The following is a 17,511-nucleotide window of genomic DNA, read 5'->3' as shown; positions in this document are numbered from 1 at the left end:
CACATTGTAAATAAAAACTGTGACCCCGCCCATGAAGCGTTCGTCACTTCCGGTGGTGCAGCAGCCATTTTGTCTTTCCGTGAGAAGTGCCTTGGCCAGACGTTCCGATACCTGCAGTTCCTCGTGGAGCTGTCAGTGAGTTCCGCCTGCCGGAGGATGTCCACTGAGGAGAGCTACCTTGCTATCCTCCGCTACCTCACTAACGAGCGGGAGCCTTATGCCCCGGGCACCGAGGGCAATGTCAAGCGCAAGATCCGCAAGGCTGCAGCCTGCTACGTGGTGCGGTCCGGCACCTTGTATTACCAGCGCCGGCACCGGGACAAGGAGCGCTTCACCGAGCTGGAGGTGGTGCTGCAGTCCGAGCGCAGGAAGGGGCTGCTAGAGAAGGCGCACATCGGGGCGGGAGGGGAGCACCTGACCCGGCACCAGACATGGCACCTGCTGTCCCAGCGCTACTGGTGGAGAGGTGCGTACTTGGTTACAGTGGTAGTAGTGTAGCAACCAATCAGCATCGAGCTTTCAATGTAACCGGCCACAAATTGAAAGCAGCTTTCTGATTGGCCGCTGGAAGCCACTAAGGCTTTGACCTGACTTCTCAGAAGAAGTGGTGGACAGGGATTATCTGAGAACTTCCATGTGATCTCCCACTAAGGCTACTTTCAGATCTGCCTTTTTTTTCCTTTCCGGTATTTGAGATCCGTCATAGGATCTCGATACCAGAGGAAAACGCTTCAGTTTTGTCCCCGTTCATTGTCAATGGTGACGGAATACGTTCTGTTTTGTTGCGTTCCCATACCAGACAGAAAAACGCTGCAAGCTACGATCCGTTTTCTCGACACAACTGGAAACGGATCCAGCTCCCATTGACGTAATGGTTTTAGTGTCGGCACCGTCACAGCCATTTTAGAGAGAGTTCATAACGGATGCAGCCGGTTGTATTGTATTATCCTATCTGAAGCGTTGTTGGGGATCCCTGACGGATCGGACAAGAACGCAGTGTAGACATATCAGACATCAGTAGAGGTGACTGTCAGAAGGTGACCTCCACCTATAAATGGTCATATTGTCATACCCGCTGTAAAACATGGCATTTTTGTGTCGTCCTATAAGTATGTATATCCTCGCATGTGCCATGCGTCGCCTAGATTTCTTCTAATCAGTCACAACCAGATACGTAAACCTCTCTTCTCCAGTCTGGACATAGACACAATAGACTTCAATATGCACGCTCTGTGACCTGTAGAGGTCGTTGTGCAGGGAGGGGGGATAGACAAGCTGTGACCATCGCCTATTAGAAGTGAGGGCTCCTGTGTCATCTGGATATATGTTTTAGGCCTCATGCATTTTGTGGTCCGCAAACCGTGGATTTGTGAAGTACAAATATGGACGGCGTGCATGCCTGTCTGCAGAACTAACAATAAATCCGACATGTTCCGTAATTGCTGGACGGACACATGGGTGCGGACATGTGTTAATAAAAGGGGTTGTCCAGCCTATTTTAAAGGGCGTCTGTCAGCAGATGTGTGGAAGATATGCAAATGAGCTTCTAGGAGCAACAGGGGCGTTACCCTTACTCCTATAGATTCTGCCCTCACTTCAACTACCACGCCCTCTCCATTTTGACAGGGCCAGGCAGTGTACATGTGATCACACCTGGTCTTGTTAATCAAAGTGGAGAAGTTGCAGAGAGAGCAGAGCCTCTAGGTGTAACGGCAACGCCCCCATTGCTCCTACAGGTTCATTTGCATATATTAAAACATGTTTTTTCTCAGCAATGCAGGCACATATGAACATGGGACCAACACAGATGCCTTTCAGCTGCCAAGTGCACATGTAACAGGTCAGCCAGTGTCATAGGTACAGAACTGCTGACAGATCCCCTTTAAAATAGGCAGGACAACCCCTTTTCTTAATTTCTCACAATCTTTAATTATTTTGTATTTACAGGTATTTTGAAAGAAATGAAGGATTACATCAAGAAATGCAGTAAATGCCAGGAAAAGGCTGACCGCTCACGTTCTTCTAATGATCCCTCAGAAATGTTGGAGGAGTTTGGGCTCGAGGTGTGCTTGGATGGCAATGAAACGGATGAGGAACTCGGCAACTTTGCATCCGGAGCAAATGCAGATCCTAAACCTTCAAGAAAGAAGCCAGTGGCAAAGCACGAACTGGTTTTTGTACGTGCTCTCATTGTTTGTGCTTTTTTTAAAGGCGTTTTCTAAATGGGACATAGCTGCAGTACCAGGCATAGCCACTACAAGGCGTACGTACTACACTGGGCCACACCAGTCAGCTTATTGTAGGGAGTGGTATCCCCACTGATCTGGTTCCAAGGATAGGACATCAGTATCAAAGTCCAGGAAATCCCTTTAAAATGGAATCGGTCACCATGATCTGCAGTGGTACATGAGTAGTACTGCACATAGGCCCAGATCACCGTTATTCTCCTACTATACCCCCACTTTCAGTGGGTGGGTGGGGGGGTTGTCTGTTACAGCAGATAATAGTCCAGAGTGCTCGTGAGATTCTTCCTTTTTAAAGGTGAAGATCATGCACAGACTTCCTGCATTTTAAGGATGTGTTGTATGTTTCCCCTCAGGTGGACAGTAAAGGCATAGTGAAGCAGTCTTCTCTTAAGCATGGCCAGGCAGTACTGAATCAGTTAAACCAGCAGAGGCTTGCCAACCAGTTCTGTGATGTGACCCTGTTCATAGAAGGAGAGGAGCACAAGGCCCATAAGTCCGTCCTGGCGGCCAGCAGCGAGTACTTCAGAGAGCTCTTTATTGAAAAAGGAGCCGTCTCTAGCCACGAAGCTTTTGTGGATCTTTCAGGTAAAATCTTGACTTGGTTCCCATAAAACTTGTAGGTTTCAATATTTATCTGTTGTAAGGGGTAGTCTCGCTTCAGTAAGTGGCATTTATCATGTAGAGAAAGTTACTACAAGCCACTTACTAATGTATTGTGATTGTCCATATTGCTTCCTTTGCAGGCTGGATTCATTTTTCCATCACATTACACACTGCTTGTTTCCATGGTTACGACCACCCTGTAATTTAGCAATGCAACATGGGTGTTGCATTGCTAAATTATTCTATCATATTCTTGCTGAAGTGACGCAACCCCCTTTAAGACAGTAATCAATGGCTTGTTACTAGGATGTACCGTCATTTACTGTCTGGAGGACCTGGTCTCTGGGACCTCTGTCAATCCTTAGTGCACATTCTGGCCAGGTATCATGTAACAGTGTCAGGTCAGGCTGGGTGCTATGCAGGTGCCACATCCGAAAGGGAAGCGGCTACAATCACATGACTGTATGTATTTTGCGGTCTGCAAAATACGGATGACACCCATGTTGCATTGCTTTTATTTTTTTGCACACCCATTGACTTTAGTGGATCCATGTTCTGCATTTGTGGCCAAGAATAGGACATATTCTATCTTTGCGGAACAGATATCCAAATGTGGACAGGACACTAACAGACTTGGCGCTCCTTGGCTTTTGGCCTACCAAATTCAGGACAATGTACAATTCGGCTGTATGATCTAAATAAGGGAATGTAAAAGAAAGTTAGACCAGCACCTCCATGTCAGGAGTAGAGGTGACTGGTCCATTTTAACATATAGAGTACAGTGAAATCTGCGACAACCACTCAAAATGGGTTGTCTCAAAGAACCATGGCCAAGATGCACAGGATCAAAAAGAATTAAAAATTCACCCCAGAGCAGTTAGTTCTAGATCAGAAGTCTATGTCTTCTGCAAGACATGATCTTACATTTGTCTTCTATTTTTTTTTTTTCTATATTTCTAGGATTTTGCAAGGCCAGTTTCCTGCCACTGCTGGAATTTGTGTACACCTCCGAGCTGCGCTTTGATTTCTGCAGCATGGCTGACCTCGTAATGCTTGCGCGGCATCTCTTCATGCATGACGTGTTAGAAATCTGTGAACTGGTGCATAAACAAATGGAAGAAAAACAACTCACATTGTATCAGAAAGGAGACGTTCAGACCGTAGCTTCAGAAGCAGATGTTCAGGTGGTCCACATGGAAGAGACAGGGATTGTAGGCACTCCAAAATTGTCTGTAGTGAAAGAGGTGGCTAGTGGCCAGCAGATTATAACCTTGGAAAATGTGAAATGTCAAACCGCAGAAGACGTAATAGCAAGCACAGCTTCCCCGCCAAATACTATTTCAACGACTTTGTCAGTGGAAGCCACGCTACAGCTGACCAATGAGCGTGGAATTCCAGTTGGCTCTGTTGACGGCGCCCAGTTTGGCTCTGTGGATGGCGCCACAGCAATTTTCATATCGAATTCCACATCAGACCAGCAGCCGACGGTCCTTATTCCGACAGTCATTGATGTGTCTTCAGTCGAACCGCAGCAAACTCTACAAATAATTCAAGAAGTTATTACATCGGCAGTACAGCTTAGCGCTGAACCCTCAGAAACATTGACTAATATCCAAGGACCAGAATCTCAGGAGATGCCTGTCCATGAAAGTGTTGTTGAGGAACAGGCAGATTTAACTAGGAATGCCTTATCCTCAGAAGACACCCCTCCTTTGGCTGCAGAAGGCTCACCTTGTGTTGATGAGGCCATGGATGTAGATGTTAATGAGGATAAAGAACACCAAGCAAAGACTAAAGAAAGCCTGAAAAGGAAGCGTGGTAAGCTGCCCACATCTCCAAAGTCAGCAGCCGTTGAAGGAAGTACCTCTCAACCAACAATCCCGGATGTTGTTGATAAAGCATCTAGTGAAGGAACCGCTGATGACGGAGCTAAGGCCTCAAACGTAGGTGATCAGTCTTCTGGAACAGATTCTCCACCATCTGAGAGTCCAGGCTCTTCAGAAATGGACCCTTATAAAAGCAAGCTACGAGAGCGCTCTGTTGGAGAAGGTGGATACATACAGTTGCACAGGGGCAAAGAAAAGAAGAACTTCAATAGAAAATCAATCCCCAAGTCTGCAGTTCAGCAGGTAAATTGCCTTTCCACTCTCTGCATATGTGGAAGATGGGGAAATCGTATTGCGAACCCCACTAGGGACCGGGTCTGATGTTAGTGAATATATTGAGTACATCTGTGTTAGGGCACTTACACACTTGTGTTTTTCTTTTCCAGTACTGAGTTCTGCCAAAAGGGCTCAATGCTGTAAAAGAACTGATCAGTTTCATCCCTATGCATTCTGAATGGAGAGTAATCTGTTCAGGATGCATCAGGATGTCTTCCGTTCAGTCTTTTTGACTGATCAGGCAAAAGATAAAACCGTAGCATTCTACCGCTTTATCTCCGGCCCAAAAAACTGAACACTTGCCTAAATGCCGTTTCCGGGATTTTTTCCCATAGGAATGTATTAGTGCCGGGTCCAGCATTCAAAATACCGAAATGCCGGATCTGTCCTTCCGACCGAAAAAAAGGTGATAAAAATAAATGCCGGATCCGTTTTGCCAGATGACACCGGAAAGACGGATCCGGCATTTCAACGCATTTTTTTTGACTGATCAGGCATTTTTAAGACTGATCAGTCTTAAAAATGCCATCAGTTGGGATACGTTTTGCCGGATGCAGAAAGTAGCCTTAGAATACCCCTTTAAATCTATGGGTTAAATGGCCTAACAAATGTATGCCCCATTTATTTTCATGCCTGCCTTTTTTTTTTTTTTTTTTTGTGCATCTATCCTAGACAGACAGGAATATAATGCTAGATCTACATGTACGGTTAAGATTGTCCCTTATAATCTACTGATCCAGCCATTGACAGGAGTGGTTTTTATTCTCTATTCTGTGTTGCGGTGCGTTCTGGGAAGGCTATTCTTTCCTGCATACATTATGCAGTTGTGTTGTATAGACTTCTGAGAGTTGAAGTCACCATTTGTGGTGCTTGATGTGGCTAAAAATTTGGCTAGATAATGCCAAAGTAGGCTAAAATGCACATTCACCTTTTCATCTTTTAAAGGCTGCTCGGAAATTGGTGCAGAGGGGTAAAAAGCGAATGCTGCCGCCCAAAAAAGAAGTCCCAAAGGTAGAAGAGGAGCACAAGTGTAAGGAATGTGGGATGGTGTTTCAGCGCAAGTATGCCCTGATCATGCACGGCATGAAGCATGACTGTGTTAAAGAATTCAAGTGCCCGGTAAGTGACATAGGTCTGGATAACAATCCTATCATTATTATTACTTAGATAATGCTTGGCTGTGATGTGCCTTGTAGTCCTGTCGGATTCCGTTCATGGCTGCATGACCACTCGGGTGAACACTATTAGTGTACTTAGTGCACACGTAGTTAGTGCGCATATAGTACAGTACCAGCCAAGTGTGTTACTGGAGATTTCTCCTTTCCCGCTCCATCGCACATAAGGATTGTATATATAGTGTCTATACTTTGACATCAGCACCAAAAATTGCTCTTATAAACTGCAGTTTTTGGTGCGGTTTGGGGCAGAAATGCACAGAAACTCGTGTAAATCTTCTGCACATTGACATGCCCCTTTTACAGTTCCCGGTCCACAAAATACAGAAGTGGTCCGTGTGCATTTCTTTATGACTTCAGTGGGTCCGCTGTTCGCATTTTGCGGACAAGCTCTATCTTTTGCAGAATGCACATAGGGACACAGACGTCATGGTAGTGGGCATGAGACCTTACCCACCTCTGTCTATTTATGCAATGATCGTCTCTCCCTATTGTTCCTGTAAAACCGAGACAGGAATTTTGTGGAGGAACTCTTCCTGAAATGTGCATTTTGAGGTTCCATATGCTGAAGCATACGGATGTTAAGCTTTAGGAAGAATGAAACGTCTTGTTGTAGCAGTATAGGAGGCTGTTTAAAGTGGTCGATTAAGGCCTCTTTCATACGAATGATATGGATTGTGTCGCACCATTTCGCAAGCAAGTTCAGTCAGTTTTGTCTGTGATTGCATTAAGTGTTTTTTTCCACACTGGTGAAATCAGTTTTGATGGGTTTTTCACCCGTGTGAAAAAAAACCCGGAAAATTTACAAGCAACATCTCCTAGCAACCATCTGGATGCAATGTGTTTTTCACTGTAGCCCCATTCACTTCTATGGAGCATAGAACATGCTGCGATTCTCGCACAACTTGTGAAAAACAACACTTATGTACACAGACCCATTGAAATGAATGGGTCTGGATTCAGTGCGGGCGCCATGCGGTCACATCACGCCTTGCAGCCGTGCGTAAAACTCGCTCATGTGAAAGGGGCCGAAAAGTCTCCTAAGGGCTATAACCCCTGTTGGGGTATGCAGACTTTTAGAGAGGGACCCCAGCTGAGCAACCATTCATCTAAATGCCCACCTGTAATCCCACATGGTTGGCATAACCACAGGATTAGTGCAGCTAGGCCCTCGTAAAGGGTAGTAAACATAAAAAAGAAATATAAGCAACATGAGGAAAAAACGTGTATAGTTTGTCGATATCTTTGTCCACGTGCTGTATATATTGTCTTTCTGTCTTGTAGTTGTGCCAGAAGGAGTTCCAGTACAGGGCTTCATTACGTACCCATCTGATCAGACACTCTCGTAAAACCGAGCCAGCTGCTGAAGAGACGGAAGCCATCAAAGGAAGGACTAAACGTCAATATATATGTGACATTTGTGGAAGAACCCTCCCAAAAATGTGTTCTTTGAGGTTACATATGCTCAAGCATACTGGCGTTAAGCCACATGCATGCCAGGTAAGTTCGGGGCAGTATTGAAAATTCAGTTGATAATGTGTTGCCAGATCACACGGTCAAATTGTGGAGAACACAACCAGTTCATTCTATATCCAGATTTGCGTGTTATGGATCCAGTTTCTCTGGTGGTGGTTTTGGTTGTTCCTACTTTCTCTGCACTGTCAGTCCTAGGGATGGGCTCTGATTCCTTAAGCTAAAAAGACTTCTGTTCATCTCTATGTATGTGTAAATGTTATACATTTACCAGGTCATGGTGTTATTTATGGCAGAATGGGCATTACATCTAGATCCCTCGAGTAAGGACACCATAATCCCGGTGCCAATCTTTTTATGCAATGTCCCGATGCTGTGTGTGGTCAGGACAGCAGTACACAGCGGGGCCCAGAAGAGAAGACCGGGGATGGTGAGTACAGCCAGCGCAGCACTGCCCTCACCTCCCTGTGCCTCACGGATGCTGATGACCACTTCCATAATAGTAGTAGTCATTAGCATTTGGACTATAAGACACACTGCCACTTTTCCCCCACCTGGGGGGTGCATCTTATAGTCTGAAAAATCTATTTTATTCAGTGGACTCCAGTCTTGGGTAGAAGCTGTTTAACCATGATTTTATGAAAATTACTTTGCAAAAGAAAGTGACACAGTGGTGGAATTGGAGTCTTTGTCACTAGATTGTTTTTAGAAGGAATCGTAATCGTTTTTTTTTTTTGTGTTAAGATTTGTCAGAAGACATTTACTCATAAGCATGGATTGAAGATGCACCAGGCTTTACATGATTCACAAAAACAGTTCAAATGTGACTTGTGTGACAAGTCATTTGTGACAAACCGCAGTCTGCAGGAACACGTGAGCACACATACAGGTAAGTCATGAATGCCTTCTGTCCAGCATTAAAGGGGTTGTCCACCTTTTACTAAGTGATGGCCTATCCTCAGGACCGATAATCTCTAGCTTACCGGTGGGGATCCTGATTTCATTCAGTAAAAGCAGTACGACCCCTTTAAAGGGAACCTGTCAGCGGCAAAAACCACCCCAAACCGCCAGCAGTACCTTCAAGTAGCCGGCAGTGTGTTTCTAATGATGATTTTCTTCCTGCAGTCAGATGCGGTAAAAGCAGGAAAAAACGTTCTTTTATGCCCTGAGCGTGCTATTTTCGAGACACTCTTGAAGTCAAGGGGGCAGCGGTAACCATGCCCCCTTTGCTGTGACTGACACCTGGCTGTCGAGCATAAGCGCTGTCAGTCACAGCGAAGGGGCAGGGAAGGGGGCATGCTTGCCTTGACATAAAGCAAGGAGGCCGCTGCCCCCTTGACTTCAAAAGTGACTCGAAAATGGTGCGCTCAGGGGATAAAATAAATATTTTTTTTTCCTTGCTTTTACCGCATCTGACTGCAGGAAGAAAATCATTGGAAACACACTGCCGGCTACTTGAAGGCACTGCTGGCAGTTTGGGGTGGTTTTTGCCACTGACAGGTTCCCTTTAATATGTGCATGTTGTCTTGTGCTTACTTTCCTATCGTTATTTTCACTTCCTTTTTTCTTTTTTTTTTTTTTTTTTGTAGGTGAAACCAAGTACCTTTGCACAGTATGTGGAAAAACTTTCCACCGAGCATCTGGCCTTAGTAAACATCTGAAGAAGCACAGGCCTAAACCTGAAGTTAGAGAATATCATTGCACACAGTAAGTGAAGTCTCTTTTCTCACCAATTGTGCAGTAACCAGAGCTCCGTTAGTGACCACTCAGCTGACACGAAGGACATCCGTGTTTGATCTAGGTGTGAGAGAAGTTTCTCTGAAGCACGGGATCTGCAGCAGCACATGAACAAGCACCTTGGTGTCAAGCCCTTTGAATGTGAAGTTTGTGGGAAGTGTTACAGCTGGAAGAAGGATTGGTATTCACATGTGAAATCCCATTCAGTTACAGAGCCATATAGGTGAGGATATTCTCAGATTTCTAATCCAAGGTAACACTGAGGTCTCGTGCACATGGCCGTATCCTATGTCCGGCCCACAGCAAAATGGATAGCTTTTTGTTTTTTTTTGTTTTGTTTTACTCCCATCAATAGAATGGGCTTTTCTCATCCACCGCAATAGGACCAGCAGATTTGAAAAGTGTGCGTGACCCCCACCAAATTGTGTGGGTCAGTGTGCTATCCGGTTTAAAAAGTGAAGAAAGATGGTCGCTGGCATGAGCCCTGACTTAGACACTTGTCCTGAATAGATAGAAACCTTCAGCCTCTCTTCTCCCTTCATCTGGCTATGTCTGTAGCTATATCTCCGTGTTCCTGTGCATGTATTTGGTCTCGGCAACTATATTCCTGCAATTAACCATTTTCATTCTCTTAGGTGTAATATCTGTGGAAAGGAGTTCTTTGAGAAGTCATTATTCAGGAGACACGTTAATAAGGCAACCCATGGCAAGAAAGGAAGAATCAAGAGGAACATTGAGCGAGTTTGTAACCACTGTGGAAAGGCCTTCACCCAGCTGAGAGAGTTCAGAAGACATGTGAACAATCACGAAGGTAACGCAGACGAGCGTGTCCGGATGCGTCCCGGTGCATTGCGGCAAACCCGCGTGAGTAGGTACCCAATTGCAGTCAGTGTTGACTGCGATTGCGTTTCGTTCAGTTTTTATCGCGCGCGTGCAATGCGTTTTGCACGCGCGTGATAAAAAACTGAATGTGGTACCCAGATCCAAACTTCTTTACTGAAGTTCAGGTTTGGGTTCAAGGTTGTGTATATGTAATTATTTTCCCTTATAACATGGTTATACGGGAAAATAATAGCATTCTTAATACAGAATGCTTAGTACAAGGTCAATTGAGGGTTAAAAAAAAAAATTAACTTACCTCCTCCAATTGATCGTGTAGCTGCCGGTCTCCTGTTCTTTCTTCAGGACCTGTGGTGACGTCACTGAGCTCATCACATGGTCCATCACCACGGTGATGGACCATGTGATGTGACATCACCACAGGTCCTTTAACCGGCAGTTCATGATTAAAGAAGTAAGAAGAGATCGGCAACTACGCGATCAAGAGTTGGAGGTGAGTTAATTTTTTTTTATTTTTTAACCCTCAATTGACCTTGTACTAAGCATTCTGTATTAAAGAATGCTATTATTTTCCCTTATAACCATGTTATAGGGGAAAATAATACAGTGAATAGACTGTCATCTTAGCAACAATGCGTGAAAATCGCACTGCATCCGTACTTGCTTGCGGATGCTTACGATTTTCACGCAGCCCCATTCTCTTCTATGGGGCCCGCGTTGCGTGGAAAACGCACAGTATAGAGCATGCTGAGATTTTCACGCAACGCACAAGTGATCACCGCTCATGTGCACAGCCCCATAGAAATGAATGGGTCCGGATTCAGTGCGGGTTCACCTCACGCATTGCACCTGCGCGGAAAACTCGCCCGTCTGAAAGGGGCCTAAAACTATGGCATAATTAGGCGCTGTGAGTGATTTGTTTTCTTTGTGTAATTACCCCCCCTCAGGTGATCCTATAATTCCATCTACTTATATCATTTGGCATACAACTCCTGTGAAGTAGAATAAGGCAACTAACATTTAACGACCTGTGCGACCAGTGACATAAAATCCATCAGGTCTGGATTTTTGCAACTCGCGCATCATAGTATATCCGCGTATTGCATTGTGACACTGTTGACAATCATTAGATGTAATGTTGTCATGTGGCCCCAGCCAATCTCAATCAGTATACTGCAGATACTTTTCATACATCAAAGTTATCTAAAATGTAGTAACTGTCCACAGTGGCGACTCTAGGAACAATATATAGGGGGGGGCACATAGAGGTAAAAGGAGTGGCAGTCACTTAGTTGATTTGGGGGCGGCTGCAGTTGGTAAGGGGTCCGTGTTCTCGCCATCAGTGGGGGTCAGAGCAGTAGGACCTCTACCGATCTAATAGTTATCCCCTATCATTTGGAAAGGGGATAACTTCATATAACCGGAATACCGTTTTGGGGCTCATGCACATGAACGCTTGCAGACCATGCCTGTACTGCGGTGATGCGGAGCGCTTCTGGGGGATTTTAGTCGGTGCCTCTGCACCACAAAAAATAGAACACATTCAATTTTTTTGTGGTAAGGACTGAACTTGCAGATCATGGACCTATTCTGGTGAATGGGTCCACAAACGGCTGGTGTAAAAAAAAAAAAAAAAAAAAAAAAAAAAAAAAAAAAGTGACCATAAAATCGTACGCACTCCAAAATGGTATCAATAAAAACTGTCCCGCAAAAAATGAGCCCCCACGCAGCTCTATAGAAATAACTTTAAAAACGTTGTGGGGGTCACAATATGACAGTCCAGTGCTCCAGACTAAAAAAAAACATCAAGGAGCCTAACCTGAAAAATGTAGTTGCCAAATTTAAAATACATATAATTACGGTATAATAAAAAAAAAAAAAAAAAAAAAAACATGTCTTACCCAGGGTTGTCACGATAGGGTTAACCCCAACCCAAAAGTTTTACTATTTCAATACTAGAAAAAAGTATTGCGATACTCAATACCACGAGAGAAAAAAAAATAAAACACCAAAAAAGCCACATGCATTTGGCATTTTATGGAACGTCAGAACCATAATAGAACAGCCTGATCCTAATTTTTGTCGGGACAAGGTTTTTTTTATATTTTTTTCTGTTACGGCGATATTTTTCATCTTTTCATCCCTTGTCCTATTCACCCTAACAGAGCTCTATCAGGGTGACTAGGATCTCGCACTCTCCCTGCTGCCCTGGGCACAGTACACACAGCAGCAGGGGGGAGCTGACCATGGACGGCTTCAGTAGCGTCCTGGCTGCCATGGTAACCGATCGGAGCCCCAGGATTACACTGCTGGGGCTCCGATCAGAAGCTGCCACCAATGAGGAGGAGGGGACCCTGTGTCTACTGTCAGTTTAACTCGTGTGTGTGAAAGAGGCAGAGCAGCGGAGGATCTAGGCGCAAATGGCCACAAGACTACAAAGTCTTGTTGCCATTTTGCAATTCTAAGTTGCATTGGCGACCATTCTGGTCGCCATCTGGAGCCCTGCAGTCACCCCAGGCCTCTTTTTATATGAGCACGTTTTCCGTCTGGATTTTCATGTAACAGTTCAGCGTTTTTCACGCATCTGTGGTTCCATAGAAATGAATGGGGCTTGCGTGGAAAACGGATGGTATCCAGATGCAATGCGTCTTTCACTGATGGTTGTTAGGAGATGTAGTTTATAATATATTTTTAATTTTTTTCATGTGTGTGAAAATACATCAAAAACTGAACACAATCGCAGACAAAACTGACTGAACTTGCCTGCAAAACCATCATTTTATTTTTTCCTAAACAGAAACTGGCTAATTCTGGACACAACCACATCCCCAATTATAAGAGGGTGTTCACACTTATGCAACGAAAATATTTTAGTTTTGTTTTTATTTCCCACTCTAAATGATTTGCTTGTTTTTCAATGGAATTGTACAGATTATGGGTCACACTGAAGGCGGAAATCTAAAATAATTTGTCTTGGTCTGATTTATTTTGAATTTTTTTTTAGGGTACTTTCATACTTGCGGCAGAGGATTTCGGCAGGCAGTTCCGTCGCCGGAACTACCTGCCGGATCCGGCAATACGGACGCAAACGGATGGCATTTGTCAGACGGATCCTGATGCAGATCCGTCTGACAAATGCATTGAAATTCATCTCTCCGGTGTCATCCGGAAAAACATATCCGGTATTAATATATATTTTTTTGCATTTTTAAAGGTCTGCGCAGACTGTAAAGTTTACCGGAACACTTAATACACTTTAATGGAAATTAATGCCGGCATTCCACCAAGTGATCAGGATTTTTGGCCGGAGAGAAAACTGCAGCATACTGCGGTATTTTCTCCGGCCAAAAAGCGTAAGAGGGACTGAACTGATGCATCCTGAACGGATTGCTCTCCATTCAGAATGCAGTAGGATAAGACTGATCAGTTTTTTTCCGGTATTGAGCTCCTAGGACGGAACTCAATACCGGAAAAGAAAAACGCCAGTGTGAAAGTATCCTTACATGACAAAAAACTGGCATTTTAACAGGTGTGTAGACTTTTTATATCCACTTGTATTTTAATTTTTTAATTTTATTTTTTTATATATTTTTTTTTTACGCACTTTAAGGCTCCTTTCACACCTGCGTTCAGGTGTCCGCTCGTGAGCTCCGTTTGAAGGGGCTCACAAGCGGCCCTGAACGCAGCCGTCTGGCCCTAATGCATTCTCAGTGGAGGCGGATCCACTGAGAATGCATCCGTCTGCCAGCGCTCAGCCTCCGCTCCGCTCAGTGAGCGGACACCTGAACGCAAGCAGCGTTCGGGTGTCCGCCTGGCCGTGCGGAGGCGAGCGGATCCGTCCAGACTTATAATGGAAGTCAATGGGGACGGATCCGCTTGAAGATGACACCATATGGCTCAATCTTCAAGCGGATCCGTCCCCCATTGACTTTAATGTAAAGTCTGAACGGATCCGCTCAGGCTACTTTCACACTTAGAAATTTTTCTAAGTTATAATGCAGACGGATCCGTTCTGAACGGAGCCACCGTCTGCATTAATATGAGCGGATCCGTTCAGAACGGATCCGATTGAACGCTAGTGTGAAAGTAGCCTAAAACAGTTGAAGGGAACCTGTCCCCTCCAAAAACCATCCCAAGCCGCCAGCAGCGCATTTGACGATTTTCTTTCTGAAGGCCGATGCGGCTAAAGCTCAGAAAACTTTCTTTAGTCCCCTGCTGACACGCTTCTCTAGTCATGCTTGAAGTCAATGGGGCAGCGGCCTCCTTGCTTCAAGTCAAGATAACCACGCCCCCTTCCCTGCCCCTTCGCTGTGATTGACAGCGCTTATGCAGAGTTCGGCAAAGCCAACTGAACTGTCGGCTATCAGTTACAGCGAAGGGGCAGGGTAGGGGGCATGGTTATCTTTACTTGAAGCAAGGAGGCCGCTGCCCCCTTGACTTCAAGCATGACTGGAAAATAGCGTGCCGGCAGGGGATAAAAGAACGTTTTCTGTGCTTTAGCAGCATCAGCCTTCAGGAAGAAAATTATCGTCGGAAACGCGCTGCTGGCGGCTTGGGATGGTATTTGGAGGTGACAGGTTCCCTTTAAGAGCTACTTTCACATTTGCGTTCGGGGCTCCGCTTGTGAGTTCCGTTTGAAGGCTCTCACAAGCGGCCCCGAACAGATCCGTCCAGCCCTAATGCATTCTGAGTGGATGCGGATCCGCTCAGAATGCAACAGTCTGGCAGCGTTTGGGCTCCGCTCAGCAGGCGGACACCAGAACGCTGCTTGCAGCGTTCAGGTGTCCGCCTGGCCGTGCGGAGGCAAACGGATCCGTCCAGACTTACAATGGAAGTCAATGGGGACGGATCCGTTTGAATTTGACACACTATGGCTCAATTTTCAAACTGATCCGTCCCCCATTGACTTTCAATGTAAAGTCTGGACGGATCCATCGTCTGCATTATATGAGCGGATCCGCTCTGAACGCAAATGTGAAAGTAGCCTTAGGTATACTGGCCAAATACTATACATGCCAAAGGGCAACTTTAGGCAATGTAAGTCTAATGAGCAGGTTTCGGGGATTCAGGGTTTTGGTTTGTTGGCCGCAGCACATGTTCCATAACTTTTAGGGTAAAACTGTCCCCTGGACATGTATTTGTGGCATCCCTTTGTTTTCCTTGCAGCCAGTGGCTGATTGGTGCAAATGTGACAACTCAGCAACATTAGGGCTCGTTCACACGACCGTATGTCTTTTTCATTGTTTTTGTGGGCCATTTTTAACTGATCCGTTTCAGTAGTGTTTCTGGTTTCGTTCCGTTTTTCCGTATGGCATGTACAGCAATAACATTGGGCTGGCAATTATATTTTCAGTAGATGGTTCCGCAAAAACGGAATGGATACCTAAGACATACAGAGTACATTCCGTATGTGTTCTGTTTTTTTTGGGCGGACCCATTGACTTGAATGGAGCCACGGAACGTGATTTGCGGCAATTATAGGACATGTTCTATCTTTGAATGGAAACTTAATGCATACGGAGTACATTCCGTTTTTTTTTTTTTTTTGTTTTTTTTTCAGAACCATTGAAATGAATGGTTCTGTATATGGAACGCAAAAAATGTCTGTGTGAACAAGCCCTTATGCTAAGTATTCCTGCTGGATCTGACATGGGGTGTGGAGCGATGCTCTTGCAGGCTGGGCAGAATCTGCTTTTTCGAATTCTTTGTAGTGTATATAAATTATAATTTTTTTTTTAGGGGTAAAACCATTTGAGTGCCTTACTTGCGGTGTAGCCTGGGCTGACGCCCGTTCCTTAAAACGCCACGTAAGAACACACACTGGAGAGAGGCCGTATGTTTGCCCTGAGTGCAATGAAGCCTACATAGATGCCCGCAATCTACGGAAACATATGACTAAGTATCATAGCTATATTCCTTGCAAAATCATGTTGGAGAAGGACAGCTTACAGTTTCACCATCAAGGAACCCAGGTTGAACATGCTGTCAGCTTTATGCCAAATGAGGCGGGAGAGTCGCATTCAGGGGCTGTCGCCGAGGAGATTGAGACTGTCTTAGTAACTGGAGATGTGCTTGAAACGGTCGAGGATGTTTCTAGCACCCAAAATTCAGACGTGACTTCTCTTTCTGACCAAAACATCATGCAAGTGGTTAACTATGTACTGGCCCAGCAACAAGGGGTTAACCTTCCAGAAGAAACTGATCACATTGAGACTGTGGAAGTGGAGGTGTCTGAGGTCCTATGACCTTCTATAGAAGTGTAATTAGTTGTACATAGTAGCACTTGCCAATAAAGTATGTGACCCTTATGTGTAAAGAAGTATCTAAATGGTATACTTATTTTGTGAGTTTGCACATGTTGGTTTTGTATACCATTCTTAGGCTGGCCATACACAACAACCTGCGGCCCTCCAACTGTTACAAAACTACAGCTCCCAGCATGTCCTAATAGCTGTAGCTGTGGAGTTGTAGTTTTGAAACAGCTGGAGGGCCGCAGGTTGAGCATCTCTGAAGTCTAATGTATATGGGGACCTCCTGACTATTCTCCAAACAGCAGATTTTGGGGGAGAAAAAGAATCTTGCATGTTGGATTTTCAACTACCTGATTCTCTTGTTCTCCAGGAGATGTTGCGATGTCAGAAGTTTGGTAGCGACTTTCTCCGCACCCCTTATACAGGATACGTGCCCACCTGGACAAGCTGGGAGACTGCTATATAATGTGTGTGGCAGGCCCAAAGCTCTGGTTATTAAAACAAACCGTTCAAGTTGTAATATTTTTTTTTATATTTATGTAAAGTTTAGGTTTTTGAACCTATGTTCATTGAAAAAGTTGGATTAAACTTAATTTCCATGATTGCAATGTCCATTTACTTGTATTACAGGTATCTCACTGTGGATTTCCCTCTATTAAAAGTGACCTCTTCAGTCAGCACTATTAACTGACATTACATTTAACATGCCGCTCCTTGCTGGTCACTTTGTCTTCCGTATCCATTCTATTTTTGCGGAACTAACTATTCTATGTAATTACTGTATACGCCATATGGAAAAACAAACAAAACAGATCCGTGAAAGAGGCCTTACACTAAGGTTCAGAGATGCATTAGGGAGACTACTGGAAACCAAACAAATGGTGGCCTGGCTTCCTCTTCTGCTAGTCGCTGCAGTTCAGTTGACCACAAGATAGCCGAGCGTGGTACTCCCACAGAAATTAATAGATTGACTGTCCATTTCAGGGGCTCCACAGGCTACGGGTCCCCCATCAGTCTAATAGTA

At 44.8% G+C, this 17,511-nt stretch overlaps 1 protein-coding gene across 1 annotated transcript; it reads left to right on the top strand.

The window, feature by feature from the left end:
- The first annotated feature begins 44 nt into the window (after positions 1 to 44).
- Positions 45 to 17,090, top strand: ZBTB11 (zinc finger and BTB domain containing 11). Its single transcript, XM_044284808.1, has 11 exons — positions 45 to 466; positions 1,948 to 2,177; positions 2,600 to 2,831; positions 3,810 to 4,978; positions 5,957 to 6,130; positions 7,471 to 7,686; positions 8,404 to 8,548; positions 9,249 to 9,366; positions 9,461 to 9,619; positions 10,032 to 10,207; positions 15,976 to 17,090. Exons 1-11 carry the CDS (start codon positions 157 to 159, stop codon positions 16,479 to 16,481), a joined length of 3,435 nt encoding a protein of 1,144 aa, XP_044140743.1. The 5' UTR covers positions 45 to 156; the 3' UTR covers positions 16,482 to 17,090.
- The last annotated feature ends 421 nt before the right edge of the window (positions 17,091 to 17,511 follow it).

Source organism: Bufo gargarizans, chromosome 3 (genome assembly GCF_014858855.1).
Source record: "Bufo gargarizans isolate SCDJY-AF-19 chromosome 3, ASM1485885v1, whole genome shotgun sequence".
In the NCBI taxonomy this organism is placed as follows: domain Eukaryota; kingdom Metazoa; phylum Chordata; class Amphibia; order Anura; family Bufonidae; genus Bufo; species Bufo gargarizans.
Note: the sequence above shows the minus strand (reverse complement) of the source record. Positions and strands in the feature narration are given on the sequence as shown.